The sequence below is a fragment of the Terrapene carolina genome, unplaced genomic scaffold (assembly GCF_002925995.2).
Source record: "Terrapene carolina triunguis isolate 2854851 unplaced genomic scaffold, T_m_triunguis-2.0 Scaffold33723, whole genome shotgun sequence".
Lineage (NCBI taxonomy): Eukaryota > Metazoa > Chordata > Testudines > Emydidae > Terrapene > Terrapene triunguis.
Window position 1 is genome coordinate 677,665 of NW_020698074.1, and position 21,730 is coordinate 699,394.

The window sequence follows — 21,730 nt, forward strand, 5'->3', positions numbered from 1 at the left end:
CCGTGTTATACTTGCTGGAGAAAAGACGCCTGCTTCTATCACCTACCAATAGCTGACTGACAAAAGATAGTGGTTTCTTTCCTAAGGGCTGGTCCACACTAACCCCCCACTTCGAACTAAGATACGCAACTTCAGCTACGTGAATAACGTAGCTGAAGTCGAAGTACCTTAGTTCGAACTTACCGCAGGTCCAGACGCGGCAGGCAGGCTCCCCCGTCGACTGCGCGTACTCCTCTCGCAGAGCAGGAGTACTGGCGTCGACGGCGAGCACTTCCGGGATCAATCCAGGATCGATTTATCACGTCTAGACAAGACACGATAAATCGATCCCAGAAGATCGATTGCTTACCGCCGGACCCGGAGGTAAGTAGACGTACCCTAAGCGATTGCAGTACTACTAGAGGCATAGCCAAGAACATAAAAGCTCAGTTGAAGACAGAATGAATGGTACAACATCCGTTAAGGTTGGAGACAAGTAGGATCAAGACCCTTAATCAAAGCAAAAACACTATATATCCTGCCTCGGCTCTCTTGCTAGTCTATGCAAGACCTTCCATTCTTCCCTTCCTTCCCTTGGCTTTTCAGACTCCATTCTTTTACCCCAATTATTGCTCCTTCAGTGCCCATTTCAGTGGGCCCTCCTCAGTGCTTTCACCTCACATGAGGATCCCACAGAATTCTGTCCATGGTCCACTCCTCTTCTCCCACTACATCCTTTCCCTTAGTGATTTCACCTCTTCACATGTCTGATTGTTGCCTTTACATCATTAAACTTGTCACCATCCTCCTATCTCTCGCTGTCCAAAATCCCCTATCTTAAGCTTCTATATAATTATTCTGAATCTTAGCATCAATTTAAAGTTGACAAAATCAGAACCATCCTTGAAGTAGAAAAGGTGTGGATTGAAATTATATAGTTATTCAGTGCAAGTCTGTGTATGAACACTTATTCTGGAATCAGAGTGGCTAGTATCAATACACAAACTTGTACTGAAATAACTACATAATTTCAATTCACATCTTTTGTTATTCTGATGCAAATTTTTGTGAAGACCAGGCCTGAGATTACTTTTTTAGGATAGCATTTGGGTTAGGGTAGTTGAAACTGATGCCATCAGATTTTTGCTTTGTTTTTTGTTCTGTTTTTTGGAAAGATGGGGAAACCACTTGACAGGGCAGGAGATGAAAGAGTTCACATCCACAGCAAAATTATTTTATATCAGCTCTAACTCTGTTTCTTCTCATTCTATGCAACAGAGATGTTATTTGGTATTAACACAGCCCATAAGGTTTTAAAAGGGAAAAGACTGGGGTTATTTATTTAGTTTGTTTATGGTTTGATAAAGAAGGCCTGTAACATTTCTGAAAAAAAAGTTCAGAGGTTCTTAAAGCAAATTTAATTCTACTTTGTTTTTCCCAAGAAAAGTCCACAGGCAACTAGGGTTTTGAATTAAAATTAACTGATTGCCAATTAGGTCAAGTTAGCTAACACATCTGTACATATTAGTTTAGATACTTCACAAACGTTTGTTCCAGGGTACAAACATTTGTGGTTCATCTTCATGCCTAACTCAACTTAAATGGCAATTAATTAACTTGAATTAAAACTGTAGTGAAGACAAACTCCAAGAGAAATAAAAAGTTAAAAAAAAAATAAAACAACATAGAAATTAAATCTGGAAGTGATTTTTATTCAGATTGTTTTAACCTAGTATTTTATTTTTAAAATTTTGTTCAATAGGTATTAACTGAAATACCTTAACAGTTGGCTGAAGGTTATTTGATTAAAGAATCAAAGATTCTTCCCTTAAGTTAAGTCAGGGCCTCTCAGACTTTTGTACTGGTGACGCCCCCTTTCATACAGCAAGCCTCTGAGTGCGGCCCCCCCTTATACATTAAAAACACTTTAATATATTTAACACCATTATAAATGCTGGAGGCAAAGCGGGGTTTGGAGTGGAGGCTGTCGGCTCGTGACCCCCTCCATGTAATAACCTCGTGACCCCCTGAGGGGTCCTGACCCCCAGTTTGAGAACCCCTGAGTTAAGTCAATGTTCCCAAGCCATATCTTTGGGCCCTGTAAGAGAAACCTCCAGCAAAATAGGAAAGATTACATTTATCTGTAGAAATGCTAAGTATGTAGAAGCCCTGTGGGCTCCCCCACACCCTCTCTTTTTTTAAACCCCAAAAGAATAAAAACCCTTTCAGATCTTTTTAATATATCAAAGTAGGAAAACAAAGCACAAAACCATTTTCCCTCCATCAGTGTCACTCCAAATGCATATGGAAATGAGGATCTGTCCTCTAACCAGCCATGTTTGGCAAAGGTACTAAAAGGTGCTGGCAATGCTGCTACAGGAAGCAGTACAATAAATTTCAATCTGGATGCAAATGTAAAAAGCATAGACTGCCCTTGTCAAAATCACAATCAATCTGCCTTCCATGACAGATAGGGGAAGCTTTTTTTTTATTTTTGATGTTGGACTTTTTTTTTTTTTTTTTTAAATAAATCAGAGTACTGAAAACCGTTAAACTGAGAAGAAAACATTAAGGTATGACCAGAAATATGCTGAAGTACATATTTAATGCAGAGATTTTGCCTCCATGATGAACGAGTTGAAAGGAATAATAATAATTTGCACTCATATAGCACTTGTCATCCATAGGATCTCAAAATCCTTCAGCAAGGTGCATGAGCATTAAAAAACAGTTACTTACCTTCTCGTAACTGTTGTTTTTCGAGATGTTTGTTCATGTACATTCCAATTAGGTATGCGCACACCGCGTGCACAGCAGCCAGAACGTTTTCCCCCTAGCAGTAGCCGTCAGCTCAGGCACCCCCTGGGGTAGCACCTTTATGGCGCTGGATATAGGGCCCTACCAACCCGCCATCCCCTCAGTTCCTTCTTCCCGGCTGCTCTGACAGAGGGGTAAGAAGGGTGGGTATTTGAATGGACGTGAACACCACATCTTGAAGAACAACCGTTACGAGAAGGTAAGTAACCGTTTTTATTTCGAGTGCTTGTTCATATCAATTCCAATTAAGTGATTACCAAGCCCAAGTTTGGAGGCTGCTTCAGAGCTCAAAGGTTCACTGACTGTAACACTGATCTACCAAAGACTGCATTGTCTCTGGCCTGCTGGTAATAGCGTAATGCGAGGTAAAGGTATGCACTGATGACCACGTCGCAGCTCTGCATATTTCCTGCGTCAGAACATGGGCCAGGAACGCCGCTGATGATGCTTGCGGCCCTTGTGGAGAGTGCTGTAAGCGGAGGGACAGGTACCTTTGCCAGGTCGTAGCATGCCTGGATGCAGGACATGATCCAAGAAGAGATCCTTTGGGAGGAGACTGGAAGCTCCTTCATTCTGTCTGCTACTGTGACAAACAGCTGAATGGATTTCCGGAACAGTTTCGTTCGCTCGATGTAGAAGGCTAAAGCCCGGTGAGCGTCCAATAAGTGAAGTTTTTGCTCCCTGCTGCTTGAGTGCAGCTTATAGATAACTGGTAGAAAGATGTCCTGGCTAATGTGGAACTGGGAGATAACCTTAGAGAGGAATGCCGGATGAGGTCTGAGCTGAACATTGTCCTTATAGAACATCGTGTACGGAAGCTCAGAAGTTAGTGCCTTGAGCTCCAATACTCTGCTGGCTGATGTTATTGCTACCAGGAATGCCACCTTGTATGAGAGATACAACAAGGAACATAGCGCCAGGGTGAGGGTAGAGTCTATCGAGACCCTTTAGGAAACGACTCAACATCGGGTTGGCAAAGTCTGACCGACCCTGCACGCCTGGATGGAAGGTCGAGATAGCGGCCAGGTGTACCTTTAATGACGACAGGGTAAGCCCTTGCTGTTGAGGTGGAGAAGGTAGTCCAATATGACAGGTATGAATGCTATGAATGAATGGTATTGTGAAGACCAAATTGAGAATCTCTTCCACTTGGCTAGGTAGGTATCCCTCGTGGAAGGTTTCCTACTACCAAGGAGGACTTGTTTGACAGGATCCAAACATGCGAGCTCTATCGGATTCAGCAATGAAGCTTCCACGCCGTTAGGTGCAGCGATTCGAGGTTCAGGCGCTTGAGACGGCCATGATCCTAAGTTATCAAGTCCAGGAAGAACAGTAAGTTGATTGGGGCTTCCACGGACATTTCCAGGAGAGATGTGTACCCAGTGCTGACGGGCCGAGTATCATAGAATATCAGGGTTGGAAGAGACCTAAGGAGATCTAGTCCAACCCCCTGTTCAAAGCAGGACAAATCCCCAGTTTAAAAAACACCCCAGTTCCCTAAATGGCCCCCTCAAGGATTGAACTCACAACCCTGGGTTTAGCAGGCCAATGCTCAAACCATTGAGCTATCCCTCCCCCCCACATTGCTGTTGTATTGTCCGTCATAACTGATACACACTTCCCTTCCAGATGAACTCGGAATGTTTGGCATGCCAGGCAGACTGGTCTCAGCTCCCTGACGTTGATGTGAAGGGAGAGCTCCAACTGAGACCAGAGGCCCTGTGGTCTCCCAAGTGCACATCCCACCCCAACACTGACACGTCCATCACCAGCAAGAGGGCTGGTTGTGGTTTGGTGAAGGGAACCCACCCACCCACCCACACCCACACCCCACCTGCGGTTTGAGCCACCACAAGAGGGAGTTAAGGACAGAACAAGATAGAGTGACAACCTTGTCTAGACCATCCCGAACCGGGCAATACACCGAGGCCAGCCATGCTGGAAGAGGCCAGAATCTCAGCCTGGCATGTTGTACTACATAGCTGCAAGCGGCCACGTGACCCAAAAGCTTTAGGCAATTCCTTGCTGTGGTGGTAGGAAACAGCCTAAGGCTTCGAATGATGTAGCCCAGGGACCGCAATCACGATTCCGGGAGGCATGCCCTGGCCTGTGTAGAGTCCAATACCGCCCCTATAAACTCTATCCGCTGCACAGAGGATAAGGTTGACTTTTGTACATTCAGAAGACCCAGGTCATCTAAAGTAGCCCTTATGAAGCTGACTTGTGCCTGCACGTGCGCCCTGGAGCAGCCCTTGATTAGCCAGTCATCAAGGTATGGAAGATTTCAACACGACGCTTGCATGCATTTGGTAAATACTTGAGGACCCACCGACAGGCCGAACAGGATGACTGTGAACTGATAATGATTGTGGTTCACCACGAGCCTGAGGTACCTTCTGTGGGACGGCGTGATTGAAATATGAAAGTAAGCGTCCTTCAAGTCGAGGGCAGCATGTCAGTCCCTGAATCCAAGGAAGGGATAATGGAGACCGAAGAGACCATGCAAAACTTCAGTTTCTTCATGAACCGGTTGAGATGTTGCAGGTCTAGGATGGGTCTGAGGTCGCTTTTGGTATTAAGAAATACCGGGAATAGAAGTCCTTGCCCCTCTGCTCCTGAGGAAACTCTTCCACTGCCCCCAGCGTTGGGAGCAAGTGCACCTCCCATGCGAGGAGCTGCTCGTGTGAAGGGTCACTGAAGAGGGACGGGGAAGCAGGGGTGGAAGGGCAGAAGGGTAGAGAATTGGAGGGACTCTCCCCTTTCTACCATGCAGAGTACCCACCAATCCGATGTAATACGGGCCCACACAGGGTAGAAAGGGGACAGCTGGCACAAAAAGGTAAGGCGGGATGGATCCAGTGTCCAGACTGGTGTGTCGCCCCCGGGCGCATCTTCAAAAGTTCTGCTTCTAGCCAGAGGACTGCTTTGTCTGACCAGAGCCCTGGCCTGACAAAGTGTGAGGCCTCCTTCTATTGTTTCTATTCCACCTGTGGAAGAAGTCTTGCCTATTTTGCTGCTGGTAAAAACGAGGCAGGGACTGCAGCTAAAAGTGTTTCCTTTAATTAGCTGGAGTATGAAGGCGAAGGGACTGGAGAGTGGCTCGAGTCCTTCAGGCTATGGAGCCGTGAGTCTGTTTTCTCTGAAAACAGGGCCGAACCCTCAAAGGGGAGGTCCTGTATCGTCTGCTGGACTTCGTAAGGGAGCCCAGAGACCTGCAGCCAGGAGCTCCTTCTCATGGCTATCCCTGAGGCCACATTGTGGCACACTGAGTCAGCCACATCAAGGGCTGCCTGCAGCGAGGCACGGGCAACCAGTTACCCTTCCTCCATGAGCGAGGAAAACTCCACCCTAGAGTCCTCTGTTAACAGCTCCACGAACTTGGCCATCGCTCCGCAGGAGGTGTAGTTGTACCTGCCGAGGACAGCCTGGTGGTTAGATATACGGAGCTGGAGCTCCACAGTCGAATACATTTTCCTCCCAAGGAGGTCCAATTTTTTTGCTTCACGATTTTTTTTGGAGATGGGCGTTGGCGATTCACATGCCAGCAGCATGTGTTCAGGTGCCCCTCCCCCCCACGTTGCTCTGTCCTGCAGCTGCTCCCAGGACTTTCCTGCTGGCTGTGCACAGCGGGGGAGTGGGGGAGGTAGGGAGGAAGAGGAGAGTGCTGATGTCAGTGTGTCCTTCCCCTCTGCCCCTGAACCACATCTCTGCAGAGCAGGGGAGAGGGTACAGCCTGGCTCCGGACTCAGAGCTGCTGTGGTGAACAGTGAGTGACTGAGCGCCTTTCTTAAAGAGATAGTGCACTGTTTCTGAGATTTCCCCAGCAGCGCGCGCACACAGTCTCAGTCACACACACACACACACACACACACACACACACACTGTTTCTGGGTCTCGCGCGCGCACACACACAGTCTCTTTCATACTCACCTTCCAACACATACTTGTATTATTGTTGTTTCTTCTTGGTACTTCCTGCAATGCACATATATTCTCTGTAATTTTATTCTTTCAAAGTGTGTTATTTTAGTGTTTTGACTGGTCTATTCATTTCATATTTTTTATTTCTCTCACACTTACATTTAATTTTGAATAGTGAGTTCTAAAATGCCTAACCCGTCCTGGCTGGAATAATTATCCCTACGGTAACTTTTTAAAAATATACATTATATCTAGGTTTTCTGTTTCTACTGGTAATGCACATCCAGACATACCTTGGTGCACATAAAATTTATTCCACGCATGGATGAAAAAAATTAGAGGGAACATTGCCGGTGGGGTGGGTGGGTATAGAGGTACTCGTAGCCTCTAGAGAAGTGGTCTCCAACCTTTTCACGCCCAAAATCACTTTTTGAATTTAAAGGCAACTAAGGATTTATCCTGCCCATTTCCTGAGGCCCCGCCCACTCCATCCTCCCCTCTTTCCGTCGCTCGCTCACCCCCACCCTCACCCACTTTCACCAGGCTGGGGCAGGGGGTTGGGGAGGCGGTGTGGGCTCTGGGCTGGGGCTGAGGGGTTCGCAGTGAGGGAGGGAGCTCTGGGCTGAGCCTGGGGCAGGGGGTTGGGGTGTAGGAGGGGGTATGGGGAGCAAACTCTGAGAGGGTGTTTGGGTGCAGGAGGGGGCTCTGGGCTGGGGCAGAGTTGGGGTGTATGAGGGGGTGCTGGCTCTGGGAGCGGGGTCAGGGCTGGGGCAGAGGTACAGGAGGGGTTATGGGGTCAAGGCTGGGGCAGCAAGGTCAGGGTGCAGGAGGAAGTAAGGGGTGCTGGCTCCGGGAGGGGGCTCAGGGCTGGGGTGTGGCCTCCCACCAGGCAGCACTTACCTCAGGCAGCTCCCGGTGGGCAGCGCAACAAGGCTAAGGCAGGCTCCCTGCCTGCCTCGGCCTCACACTGCTCCCGGAAGGGGCCAACACGCCCCTGCGGCAGGGAGAGATGGGGACACGTGGCTCTGCGCACTACCCCTGTCTGCAGGCACCGCCCCCAAAGCTCCCATTGGCCAGAGTTCCAGATTCCTGGCCAATGGGTGCTGCGGGGTTGGTACTTGCACACAGGAGCAACGCATGGAGACCCTTGCCATGGGGAGTGCTGACTGCTTCCGGGAGCGGCGTAGGGCCATGGCAGGCAGGGAGCCTGCCTTGGCGGCAGTCCCGCTGCATTGCCGTGGCCGGACATCACGATCAACCGGGAGACTCCCCAAGATCGACCAGTTGATCGCGATTGATGGGTTGGTGACCACTGCTCTAGAGGGAACAAACTACTTCCGCTCATTTCTCTTTGCTGTTGGCGGCAAAGAGGCAGGGGTCTGCCAGAGAGTTTTAGTGGTGTCACTAATTGTTTTAATAAGTGGCAGAGCACCACAGGAGGGGCCCAAAGGGGCCAAGATGTGGACCATAGGGTCCGATGCTGCATCCACCTCCTCAGCCTGGATTGCCAATGTTCTGTGCCAGCCTCCTGAGTTGTTGTTGGAGCACTCTTCTATCCTCCAGGGAAGGGGCCTGCCAATCACCTTATCGGGCGAAGAAGAGGACGAGGTCCTGGCTACAAGCGGGTCCTGTTCCCTGCCCTTGGCACCGAGGGGATCTCAGGGCACTTGCTGTTCTGGCGCGGCCCCTGGTGCCAGAGCCGGCACAGTCAGTGCCGGTGCTGTCAATGTGGACACTGGTATCGGCGTAGGTGTCATCGAGTGCTTCGGTGCCGGGTGCGGTAATACCCTGGTCACGCTGGGATAGTGGAGCAACAAAGGTAGCCGACGCCATGGAAGCTGACCTCGAGTAGAACCATAGGTTCTGGTGGAAAGCCCAAGAGGTCTGAAAAGGCCACTGAGCAGGGGACTGCCACTGATGGCCACGGTGCTGGCTGAAGGTGTCTCCGCCTGTCCGAACTGGAGCTCCTGCTCCTCCTGGATCTGGAAGGACTCCGCTTCAATTCCGAGGACTCTCTATAGGAGGACCAGGGAGGAGCAGTGCCACTTGATTCTGGAGAGCGTCATCCAGGGCTAGGGGACCAGCGAGGCTCCACCATGTGCGTGCTTATCGATGGCACTGGAGACTGGGGTCGAGGGGATGGCAACAGGCGCAGAATCATTGTGGGTTTGCCCCTGGACTGCACCGGGGTCTCATGTCCTGTCCTGTCTTGGACAGGGGGCAGCACCGTGAAGGCGATAAGGTCTCTCGCCATCTCGAATGCCTCCAGAATGGATGGCATCCATAGGTCATGGCCCTCACTGACCGGTGAAAGATGGGGGCCTGGACTCGACCAGTCCCATGTAGGGGCAGGAGTCAACGTGACCCCTGAAGCCAAGATCGAAGTCGCGCGGCCCAACGTGGGTCTCACGGCGGCGGGCTCCTTCTGCGCCCCTCTGGGCATAGAGGAGCAACCCCTTTCAGGTCTCTTTCTTATGAGGTACTGGTGAATGTGAGCGGTGCCGGCCCTGTCCTGACGGTGCCGAGGGTCTCTACTCAAGTCTTCCTTGACGCCGATTCGTGCGCCGGCGGTGCCAGTGCACTCCGCACCGATGATGAGATGCTTGGGGTTGGCTCCATCAACTCAGGGTCCAATTGCAGATGGAGAGCTGCCTCCATGAGTATTAACTTGAGACGCTGATCTCTCCCCTTCTGTGTCCTTGGACAGAAACTTCTGCAAATTTTGCATCATTCTTTTTGATGAGCTTACCCCAAATACTTTAAAGAAGAAGAATGGGGGTCACTCTTGGGCATAAGCTGGCCAGAAGCTTCGCAGGGTTTAAAACCCAGAGATTGAGGCATGCCCCGTTACTGGGAAGAAAGTGGAGGGAAACCCCCAAATGAAACTTGTATGTAAAACTACTAACTACTATGTAAACTAACTATATAAAAGAATGAAACTTCAACTGCTATAGACACGCTTGCCAAAGCAAGAGCGAGCATTCTGGCTAACCATCACAGGTGGTAAGAAGGAACTGAGGAGGTGGTGGGTCAGCAGGGCCCTATATCCAGCACCCTACAGGTGCGACCCCAGAAGGTGCCTGAGCCAACCCGACATACTGCTAGGGGGAAAACACAGCACGCGCACACCTAATTGGAATTGACATGAACAAGCACTCGAAGAACACCTGCGTTTTACAGATAAGATAACCAAGATTCAGAGATGTTAAGCAACCTGCTTAAAGTCAGATAAAAAGATGGAGGCAAAGCTCAGAATACAAGAGTCCAATAACGAGCGCAGTATCATGGTACATCTACAATGCATGCTTGCAGTGGGTTGTGTTGCATGCCCAATGTCTCCTACATACCCCCCCCCCCCCAATCCACACTCAAATCCACGTAAGAGGTGAGCTGAACCTGAGCTGGTGTGCTCGGGTGGGTGTATGGGGAAGAGCACGTGTTGAGCTATGATATGCACCTTCCTCACCCACCCACTTTGTAACATGGAATCTCAGAAGTGGGCTTGGCTAATGTACGCCCACATGCACACGAGTCAGGACAGGGGCATACTGCTGTGTAGACATACCCTAAGGCAGTGGTTCTCAACCTATTTATCATTGCGGGCCACATCCAATATTACCTATATGGCCCTGAGAATGTCACATGGACGCAGCTGTATCCTGACTGGGCTGCAAGCAGCCCATGGGCCACAGATTGAGAACCACTGCCCTAAGCTTATGTATACACTGCAATGTAAGCCCAGGGTTAATAGAACTCAAATTAGCAGACCATGGGTTTGTTAACCTGAGGCTTCAACATCTACACTCATTTCTCAATCTGCATCTCCAGCTTCTACACTGCATTATACAGGCCCAAGTCCAACCATCCATATCCCAGACGTCCTAGTGCCCTCCCAAAATGTGGCCACTCTAGCCTTTTGTCTAGTACAGTGTCCACCAAATTTTACTGTTTAGAGGACAAAAGAAACTTGGTTCGTAGGATTGGTATGGTGAGTCCCGTGCTTTTCTTGGCGGGGGGCTAGGACACCACCCCTTGCCCTGGTCTTCAGGCACCAAGGGCCCCGCTAGTGGCCCGGGAAGGTAGTAGAGGAGGGAAGCGGGGAAGGGGTTTAGGCTTGCTCCTCACTCTGAGCCCCAGCTCCTCTCAACCCCTACGGGTTTCTTACCCTCTTCCCCCTTGGGTAGGGTTATCCTTGGTCCTTGACTGTGTGGGAGGTAGTCTCCCTACCCTGCTGGGGCAGGGTCTCCCTTCCTCCGGTTCTCTGGTCTTTCAAATCTCAGCAACACACCTACAAACTCCAGTCTTCTCTCCTTCCTTGTACCACCCTGACTGCCTGAAGCAGGGGGGTTTTATTAGGTTCCTGACAGGGCCTTAATTGACTACAGGTGCTCCAATTAATCTGTAGTAACCTTTCCTAGTCTATAGGGAACCACACCTTAATTAGCCTAGGGCTTGTATATCTCCCCTCAACCACCCTCCCATGCTCCCTGGCCCTGCTGTATCACAATATTAATTTTTGGAAAATGCATTTATATGTAATAAAACAGGGTGACATTAACTCTAATTTCTCTACTTTTTAAAATTATAATAGAATGCGCTTTTAAGGCAATCTAGATGTGTCTCAAAAAACAACAATCAGAAAAATCCTATAAATGTAAATCTGGATTTTCTTACATCTGAGACAACAAGAAAAAATGATGAAAGCTACAGAAAGCAGTCTTATTGAAGTCACTGACGCAGCACCTTTTTAGTTGCAGTATTAATTTTTATAATTGGCTTTCACTTAAAACACAAAGCTCAAAGTAATTTATTAATTAAAATAATGAGTGATGTTTCTGTTCTTTCACTACAACCAAATACTATACTAGAACCACAATGGGGAATTTACAACAGGAATTCAATGCACAACAGTTTTCTTCAGTGAACTGCATCAAAACTAACAAGTTAAAAAAAAAAAATCTAGTGAAGTAAATTTGCTAGTACAGTGAACTTGAGTAAGATCAGAGTCCTTACTTCAACCCACATCAAGTTTTCTAATAGCTACAACAGTTTCAAAATGCTCTTTCAATTGTTTATAGACACTCAAATATTTTTTTTTTTTAAGAAAAAAACTGTCAATATATTTACGTTTAATTCCTGGAGAGAGACATGATCTAACTTAAATATATGTAATGTATGAAAATCTAATAAGGAATCATACACACTTATTTAGATAGCTTTTCTGAAACCTCCTCATTACCCCTTACTGAGCACAAAAGTAACTATTCTGAACATATTTTGAGGACCTAATTGCTTCAGTGGTGCTGCAAAACTTCACACTGCAATGGTGCAGAGATGTAAGTAATGAAATCATAGCAATCACTGCAAGATATTTTAGTCATTCACATAGTGGGGTACAAGAGTGCTGTGCAGAAAAGGATATGACTTAATGACTTCAAGAAAAGACCATCAGTATATGAGAGAGTAAGCATTTGTTAGAATTACACTAATGTGGAACATTCAGATTGTGGCTTAAATGCATATTTTAAAACAGATTAACGTGAACTTCACTTTTGTAATGCTAGTAGTTCCACAAAACAGATTACAGTGCTTAATGAAGGTTAGATGTGAGTTTCATTAACCTCCGACTTTGAATAGCAATATATAGTTGCATACTTACCACTGATGTTACTTAAAATCATATTTCCAGAGTCTCTCACTTCATCAAATTTTGCAAATATTGCTTGTAACCTGGAAATAAGGGCAAAGATCAATTTTAACATCTGTGAATAAGTAGGGATATTTCCCCAACCCCCAAAATGAAAAATAAAAACTAAACTCCAACTCAGTTCTAGCTGTGTTTTCTTCATGAGCAGATTTATAGACGAATGGTTGAAACTCAAGCTGTTTATTATTCCAGCCATTAGAAATCTATGGAAACAATGTCTGAACGACTTTTCCTCTTGAATAAATTCCATATATTCTAACAAAAACAAAATTCACTTAGCAATTAATAAAATTGTATATTACAATTAACATGATTTAAAAAAACAGAAGTCTATTACTACTTACATTTATATTAATGGCATACACTATGCTTTATGTGAACATACCACCATATTTATGTAAAGCTCTAAAAAGTAAAGTAGTGGGTATATTGTAAAAAAATTAAGGATAAGATTGAATTTGTTTGGCGGCAATTACCAGATTTGTCAAAATCTCTGTTTTATTTTAATAAAGCTACTGTGCTTAAGAGTAGTTTTGCTTTCAAGTAGCAGGAAAAAAGTAGTTATATTTCACTTTCAAAACATACTAAACCTTTTTCTCTTATTAAAGTAAAAGGTAACAATATTTTATGTATGATTACTAAAACAAACAGAAATATGCTGAGTACTCTAAGTGCATGTAAATAGACAGTAAAAGAAACTACAGTAAAAGCTGTGTTATCTGACACTTTACCAACCGGAAACTTCTATACACCGGCATTTCTGATCTTCATTGAAAGCCCAGTTTATAATCCGGTTGGCGTGGGGCCGGTAGGCTCCCTATCCGGCTCTGCGTAGTTCCCCAGAAGCGGCAACATGTCCCTACTGCTCCTAGGTGGAGGAACGGCCCCGAGGGGTTGAGAGTGTGGGAGGGGATGCGGGGTGTACACTCTGGGAGGGAGTTTGGGTGCAGGAGGGGGCTCAGGACAGGGGGTTGGTGCGCAGGAGAGGTTTCAGGGTGCCGTATCCGGGTGGTGCTCACCTTGGACAGCTCCCTGCAAGCAGCAACATGTCCCTACTATTCCTAGACGGAGGTGCACTGCTCCAGTCCTGAGCACTGGCTCCGCAGCTCCCATTGGCTAGGAACCAAGACCAATGGGAGCTGTGGGGGCAGCACCTGTGGGTGGAGGCAGCAAGCAGAGCTGCCTAGCCACACCTCCAAATAGGAGCAGCAGGGACATGTCGCCGCTTGCAGGGACCTGCCCGAGGTGAGCGCCACCCAGATCTGGTACCCCACACCCCCTCCCACGCCCCAACCGCCTGCCCCGAGCCCCCTCCCACACCCAAATTCCCTCCCTATTAATTAACCGGAATTTTTGACTTAGGACCCCCCCATTGCCCCAACATGCCAGATAACAAAGCTTTTACTGTATTCAGTTAATATCGTCCATATTCCTCATTTATCCCTGAGTGCTATGAGGTAAGATGTACTTGCATCTATGTATTACTGAAACAGACAAACCTGAAAGCAATGGATGGCAATTGCAGTTGAATATAAAATAATTAAAATAATATTTACATTTTCCGGGCTTGGAATATATCCGTATAATATGTCAACCTTTTACAAAAAGAATAGAGCATAGAATAATTAGGCTACATCTACACTAGTGACTGTACACTTGTCCATACACCTGGTTGTGCCATAATCCCCTTAATGTCAAATCTCAACCCCAGGAGCATGTGAGTAGAAGGGAGTAAGGTGAATAGAGGGCAGTAAGCTAGTACACCTGATGGGTAAGTACATGCCTCAGCTGTGGCAGTCCTGTACCTGTGCCAGTGTGGGAGAAAGAGGCATGTAGCAGATCCCAAGTTTCAACAGTCCTCCACCCACATTCACACAATGCAGGGAACCCTTTCCTGCCTGGCCCCTTACCCAATCTATAAAAGTCCCTGTCTGCCCATTGTCACCAGCAGTAGTGAACTGCACTGATCACTTCAGAAAGGTCTTTTACTCTTTAGCTCACTACAGATGAACATGCATCCTGTTCCGAGACTAGTCGCCTGGTCCTTCACCCACACCCAGGTCCTGAACTGTGTATGGTAGGAGTACATTGCCCTCCACAACTTCATCCAGAGCAGCAGGAACATTTATCTGTACTGGGTAAATTTCATGGTAGGCACCTACCGTATTCCACCTACTGACAAAAACACATGAAGCACCTGAGGCTTCTATACTGGAGGACAAAAGACTCAGTCACTCCAAGAGAGATCCTCATATGTGCCTATTCTATAATGTGCTGAACCAGGTGCTCTCAAGGGCTCCCAGTACAGAGAAAGAAGTGGCTCACAATCCCTTCCTTAATCCTGCTGGTTTTACTGTCTGAAAGGAAGCCGGTAAGGGCTAGGGTGAGGAAGCAGAAGGGTCCAAGGAAGAAGCTCCAGAAAAAGAGCATGTCATTCTATACCTCTACTCGAAGGAGCCAGTAGAGCAAGCCCCTCCCAACACCTGGACAAACCTCAGGAGGACCCCGAGCTGCAGCAGGAGCCAGAACCCAAAGCTGGTAAATTACAATGGAGTGCCTCCCTCTCACCAATATCTCCTCTTGCTACAATGCCACACTCCTGATTTTAAGCCCAGCCCTCACTCCACTCAACCCTTAATGGTCTCTGAGTAAGACAATGCTATATATCAATAAAATTAAGTTCCCACTATTACACATTTGGCAAAAGCTATACAATATATGGAACAATCATTTCATCTGTATCTGTACATTTCCTGGCCAGTACATAGGCAACAAAAATTTGGGGGGCCATGCATGCCAAGGGAAGGGAGGAAGTGGGTTTAGAAAAGTCCTTGTTGGGTATAGCATAGTTGTAGAAAATGTATAGTTGGTTGTAGAAATTAACAGCTCTCTCTTCTTCATTGGAAGACTACACAGTGTATGTGCTCCTCCCCTCTCTCACTGGTCTTAATGTCTCCTTACAAAAGGGAGCTGCACGGAAGTGGAAGGTGTGGTTGAGAGGGAGGTTCAGGAAGGGAAAGGAAACCCTTCGGATGTCCAAAGAACATCACAGCCGTCCTCTCTTCCTTGGAAGATTATAAAAATTTTTACCTTCCTTGTCCTTGGTGTCTGACCTCCCCCCACACTGAGCCATGCTGCACAAACTAGGAGAAACAGGGGTGGGGAAAAGATCTAGTCCATCGGTTGCATAAATACAAGTGCAGTGTTGCTTTGCTGCGGAGAGGTGTGGGGCTCATAGTTCTGACCTGAAACTTCAGGGAATGAAATAAAGCTGTGCTGGGTCTTATTCTTTCCACTGCTGTTAGCTGGACACAAGGGCCGGAGACCACAGCGATGCCAGCGGGCTGGGGGGGGGAGGGGGGTCCAGCGGTGTTCGTGGTTCACTTTTCCATTCCTATGGAAACTCTGTATGCTATCTTAGATTATAGTCAACTTCCAGTTGAATTGCCTCCCAGTCCCATAAGCATATTTCAGCAAGTTTCTGGTGTACCAGTGAGACATTTTGGGGATCAGTGAAACCAGTAAGGGGTTCTGTCACTTATAGCCCTATAATCTTGGATGACTTAATGCTACACTACTATGACTCAAAGCCCTGACACCAGTAACAAACCTACAAGCATAAAGGTCTGACCCTGGCTTTCACCAGCCCAGTTACGCCTTGCAGGATGACCTCAACAGCCCTTCCAGTCTGAGTCTTCCCAAACCCGTCTACCCCAAGTTCTTAACTACCAACACTCTGACTTTTCCGCTCTGGTTCGTCATCCCTGAAGGAGTGAAACCTGCCCCCAGTTATCAGTTCACTTTGGCACATATAATCCATACTGTTTGCACAACAAAGGGCTACTTGGGAGTAAAAATAAACCAAAGTTTTATTTAACAGAAAAATTGTATTCAAAGATGAAATAGTAATGAAAAACAAACGCATACAAGTTACACAGAAAACCAAAACAGATGTAACATCAGGGTTTACACTTCGATATTCGCTAAATTCCCTTTTTTAATATAAGTTATCTATTGCCTCTGAACAGTTTCCCAATGGACCCCTCTCATAAAAGGGATACAGTGTTTCACAGACAGCACCCTGTGTAAATGTTGGCCCTCTCTTTCTCTCTATGTTCTTCACTTCAAAACCTCTTCTCTTTCAAGGGTCTGCAGTTTTTTTCCCCTTTCTCTCAGACTATAGCGATTCAGCATGGAAGAAATTCCCTCCTCTCCTAGTTTTCCAAGACTAGTGGTTTCTTTTTAGTAACAAATTGTTTCAACGTTTTCCCAATAACTCTAACGGTACACCATTGTCTTTTCCTGACTGGACCATGGATGGGTACTTGAAAATAGTTTTGCATAAACAACGGGTTTGGGAAGAGCCCCTCCCTGCTGTAAGATGTACTTGGAAGATGGGGTTACTTATCTGTAACTGGAGGGTCTTTGAGATGTGTGGTCCCTATTTTTATTCCAAATGTGGGTGCACGTAGGCGCCATGTGCCAGACACGGAAGATTTTCATAGCAATGGCCACTGACCCATGCATACATCATTCGTCGCATCATGTCTCTGGTGAGGTTATATTAGGCTGTGCAGGTCAACACCTCTTCAGTCACCCATTTACCACCCAGCAGACAGGAACAGAGGGTGGGTATTGGAATACAAATTGGGACCCCACATCTTGAAGAACTTCCGTTACAGGTAAGTAATCTCCTCTTCTTCTTAGAGTAATGGTTCCTATATGTATTCCAAACATAGGCAAGGAGTACTCAGCATGGAGGTGGGTGCAAGGATGCAAGGAGGAGTGCAGCCTGTAGTATGGCACGGCCTATTGCAGTGTCTTCCACTGTCCCTTCGGCGATGGCATAATGCAGTGGTTTTCCACTTATTTACCATTGTGGACTGCATATGCAGCTCTCTATTGTGTTATGTGGTCAGCATCCACACAATATATATACTACCTGTATGGCCCTGAGGGTGTCACATGGGCCACAGCTATCTGCTGACTGGGCCGCAGGTTGAGAACTACTGATGTAATGGGTTGTGAAAGTATGTATGGAACGCCACATTGCTGCCCAGCAGATGGCCTGCAAGGAGATGTCCACAAGGGAGGCAGATGTGGCTGTCTGCGCCTGCATTGAGCGCCCCCCGTAATTCCAGTGGGTGGCAGGGGTGTTGGATAGCCTATAGCAATCACGGATGCAGCATGAGACCCATTTTGAGATTCGTTAGGAGGGGAGGGCTTGGCCCTTGGAGCGGTCAGCAACGGCAACAAAACAGTCTGGCAGAGAAAGGCTCGACTTCCATGCAGGAAGAAAGCCCACGTGTGGCAGACATCAAAGGAGTGAAGAGCCCTGTCCGCAGGGATGGCGCGCAGCTTAGGATGGAAGACCAGAATGGGAACATACTGGTTGAGGTGGAATTCTGAGACCACCTTCAGGGGGAACTTGGGATGCCGATCAACCTTCTGCTGATGGCATCGGACTCAAATGATGAAAATGAACATACATCAGTCCACCCTGCTTTGGAGCGTTATCGAGTGAATCCGTCATCAGTATAGACGCATGTCCTCTGGAATGGTGGTTGAAGTATGAAGGGACATATGAATTTTTAGCACATCTGGCACGTAAATATCTTAGCACTGTTGTAGCCAGCGTTGCATGCGAACGCCTGTTCTCACTTTCAGGTGACATTGTAAACAAGAAGCTGGCAGCATTATCTCCTGCAAATGTAAAAAAACCTTGTTTGTCTGAGCGATCTGGCTGACCAAGAAGTAGGACTGAGTGGACTTGTAGGCTCCAAAGTTTTACATTGTTTTGTTTTTGAATGCAGTTTTTTGTACATAATTCTATATTTGTAAGTTCAACTTTCATGATAAAGAGTTTGCATGACAGTATTTGTATTAGGTGAACTGAAAAATACTATTTCTTTTGTTTTTTACAGTGCAAATATTTGTAATAAAAATAAATATAAAGTGAGCACTGTACACTTTGTATTGTGTTGTAATTTAAATCAATATTTGAAAATGTAGAAAACATCCAAAAATATTTAAAATGGTATTCTATTGTTGTTTAATCGTGCGATTAATCGTGATTAATTTTTTAATCGCTTGACAGCCGTAGTTAACAGTCAGAGGAATGAATGATTAATGACTGTCCGTTACAGGGGAACAAAACCGTCACAAATATATTTAGCCCCACAACGATGTGCCAAGCAGATGCACAGCGTGCCACCTTCTGCCTCTCTGTTTTTCCAAGGTATGTGCATATATGGCATCCTGGATTTCCCTTGCATGTTGGGAACCGCGACCGGTGTGCATGCGGGTGGAATCCAGCTGTCTATACAAATTTTGTAAACCAGATCTGTCCTGCGCCCACTCTGGATAGCAATACTCTCCTTGACCCTACCAAACGTTATATAGCACACAGCATGCAACAATTACACAAACAACGCTGGCCACAGTGGCATACACATGGACACACAAGCAGCGCCAATGAGCTTTCAGCCTACCAAACATGCACTCAATGACCCATTCTGCAGCTAGTAGCTGAATTCCCCTTTTCCGGGGTTGCAGATGTTGGCGTGTGGTTTCATGAGCTAAGTGGGGGACCCCACACATCTGTTCCTAAAAGTAACTGATGGCACATACATTGCAGAAAATCACATCATTTCTGAGGAATAAAGTCTTTTCTTCCCTCAAGTACAATCTTGATCTCAGCACCCTCGCATCGTGAACCTTTTCCATGTTTCCCACATTGATACTCCTGAATCTGCCTCTGTAGTCCATCAAGCCTTGCAGAGTGAATGAACAGTAACTTTTTGGTTCACACATTCACTCGCCCCTTTTGGTGGGCAAAGTACAGAGATGTGGGTGCCATCTATAACCCTTGCAGAATTCAGAAACCCTATCCTCTCCAATTCAACTATTTCCAGAAAAAAACGGTTTATTAATCTTTTGTAGCTGTTCTTCTCAGAGATGTGTTGCACATATCCATTCCACTCTGGTATGCATGCACCTTGCACATAGTCGCTAGAAATTTTTCACTCAGTGCCCTATGCTGCCGCACACTATTAGCACCGGTATAAAGCACCCAGCCAAACACACGTTCCCTCAGTTCCTTCTTTCCAGAAAACTCCAATGTAGACAGTTGGCAGTTTTTCAAAGAGACATTATTAAGGGAACAAGACCAAACTATCCCACCGTGTAGGAAAGATAGCAAGTATGGCAAGAGACCAGCCTGGCTAAAAATCAAAAAAGTCCTACCAAAAGTGGAAACTAGGTCAAATTACAAAAGATTAATATAAACAAAACACAAGTATGTAGGGACAAAATTAGAAAGGCCAAAGCACAAAACGAGATCACACTAGCTAGAGACATAAAGGGTAACAAGAAAACATTCTACAAATACATTAGAAGCAAGAGGAAGACCAAGGACAGAGTAGGCCCGTTACTCAATGTGGGGGGGGGGGGGGGGAGAAGAACTAACAGAAAATGTGGAAATGGCAGAGGTGCTTAATGGCTTTGTTTCAGTTTTCATCAAGAAGGTTGCTGGTGACTGGACATCTAACAGTGAATGCCAGTCAAAATGAGGTAGGATCAGAGGCTAAAATAGGGAACGAACAAGTAACAAATTACTTAGACAAATTAGATGTGTTCAAGTCACCAGGGCCTGATGAAATGCATCCTAGTATACTCAAGGAGCTGACTGAGGAGATGCCTGAGCTCCTTGGCTCAGATAAGTGTACCAAAAAGCCAGGGAGGCAAACGGGCGCTCTGGGTCACAGCCCCATACATTCCGCTTTTACCGTGAGCTCCATGCAATTATGAGAGGTGATGGCCACCGCTACTCCACCACTGTCCGTGGACACCTGCAAGGGGGGAGTTGCACGGAGCGAGAAGGAAGAGACATTGGAGGACGAAAAGGAGGACAGTGCATGGGCAGCAAGTGGGCAATGTTTTCACCCCTAGCCAGGAACTAATCTTAATGCTGGATCCAATAGCCTCCTCTCACTCCCAAGGCGGGCTCCTGGTCCATGACCCTGGAGAAGGTACTTCTGGTGAGTGAAAGCCTGATCGGAGCCACGCCGTGAGGGGGGAACCCAGTCACGCTGGGTTGTTCGCGTTTAGTGTAAAGGGCTCATCCCTGCTCTGAGCCTCATCGGAGCCACGTGGTGGGGGCGGGGGTTTGTTGTGTGCAGTGATCATCCCAGAGAGCCTGCAGGCCCTCCTTTTATATGGCAAACCCACCAGGCATTGCTTGCTGTGAGAAAGGGGGCCCAGCAGTTTGAAAGCATTGAAATCAATGTAGAAGCAGCAGAACCACGCGTGCCCTTAGGGGCTGCCTGCAAGATGAATTCTGTTGCCCGTTCGGGTGTGATGGCTTACTCATACCAAAGTGTCCCCTTTGTTCTCTGCAATGTATTTTTTAAAATACTACCCTCCCTTTTTCTCCTCCTGCAGGTGCAAATGTTTCAACACGGCCCCTATCTACTCCGTCCCAGAGGCTGGTCCAGATTAGAAGGCGGAAAAACGAACTCGGGACGACATGTTCGCCGAGCTCATGCAGTCCTCCTACGCTGATAGGGCCCAGCTGAATGCATGGAGGCAAACTGCCGCTGCAGCCCCTGTATAATCAAACTCCCTCCCCCTCAAGTTCCATAGCCTCCTCACCCAGACGCCCAAGAACACGAGGGGGGAGGCTACAGGGATCCACATACTCAACCCCAGAGGATCGCCCAAGCACCAGAAAGCTGGCATATGCGAACTTTTGATTTGGTTTCTGGACTTGTCCTTCCCTCCTCCTCCACCTCCCTAACCCAACCCCCACCCTCCCCCAGTCTATCTTCTAATTTCTCTCAATGCGTTGTGCATCAAATAATAAAGAACAGTTTTTAAACAATTTTGATTTTATTTTCTTTCATATATATAGGGTGCGGGTAACTTCAAGAGAAACAAACAACTGTCACACCATACCCTGGCCAGTCATGAAACTGGCTTTCAAAGCTTCTCTGATGCGCAGCGCACCCTGCTGTGCTCTTCTAATCGCCCTGTTGTCTGGCTGTGCGAAATAGGCCGCCAGGCGAGTTGCCTTAACCTCCCACCCCGCCATAAAAGTCTCCCCCTTACTCTCACAGATATTGTGGAGCACACAACAAGCAGCAATTACAATTGGAATATTGGTTGTGCTGAGATCTAACCGAGTCAGTAAACGGCACCAGCGCCCTTTCAAACGTCCAAAAGCACACTCTACCACCATTCTGCACTTGCTCAGCCTATAGTTGAACTGCTCCTTACTACTGTCTAGGGTGCCTGTGTACGGCTTCA

At 47.0% G+C, this 21,730-nt stretch overlaps 1 protein-coding gene across 1 annotated transcript in view; it reads right to left on the reverse strand.

The window, feature by feature from the left end:
* Window positions 1–21,730, reverse strand: part of LOC112110664 (CLIP-associating protein 2) — a 271,547-nt gene that overhangs the window by 206,209 nt on the left and 43,608 nt on the right. Inside the window, exon 7 of the mRNA XM_029914219.1 lies at window positions 12,377–12,447. Coding sequence (XP_029770079.1) covers window positions 12,377–12,447 — 71 coding nt within the window. The remainder of the gene's footprint in view (window positions 1–12,376; window positions 12,448–21,730) is intronic.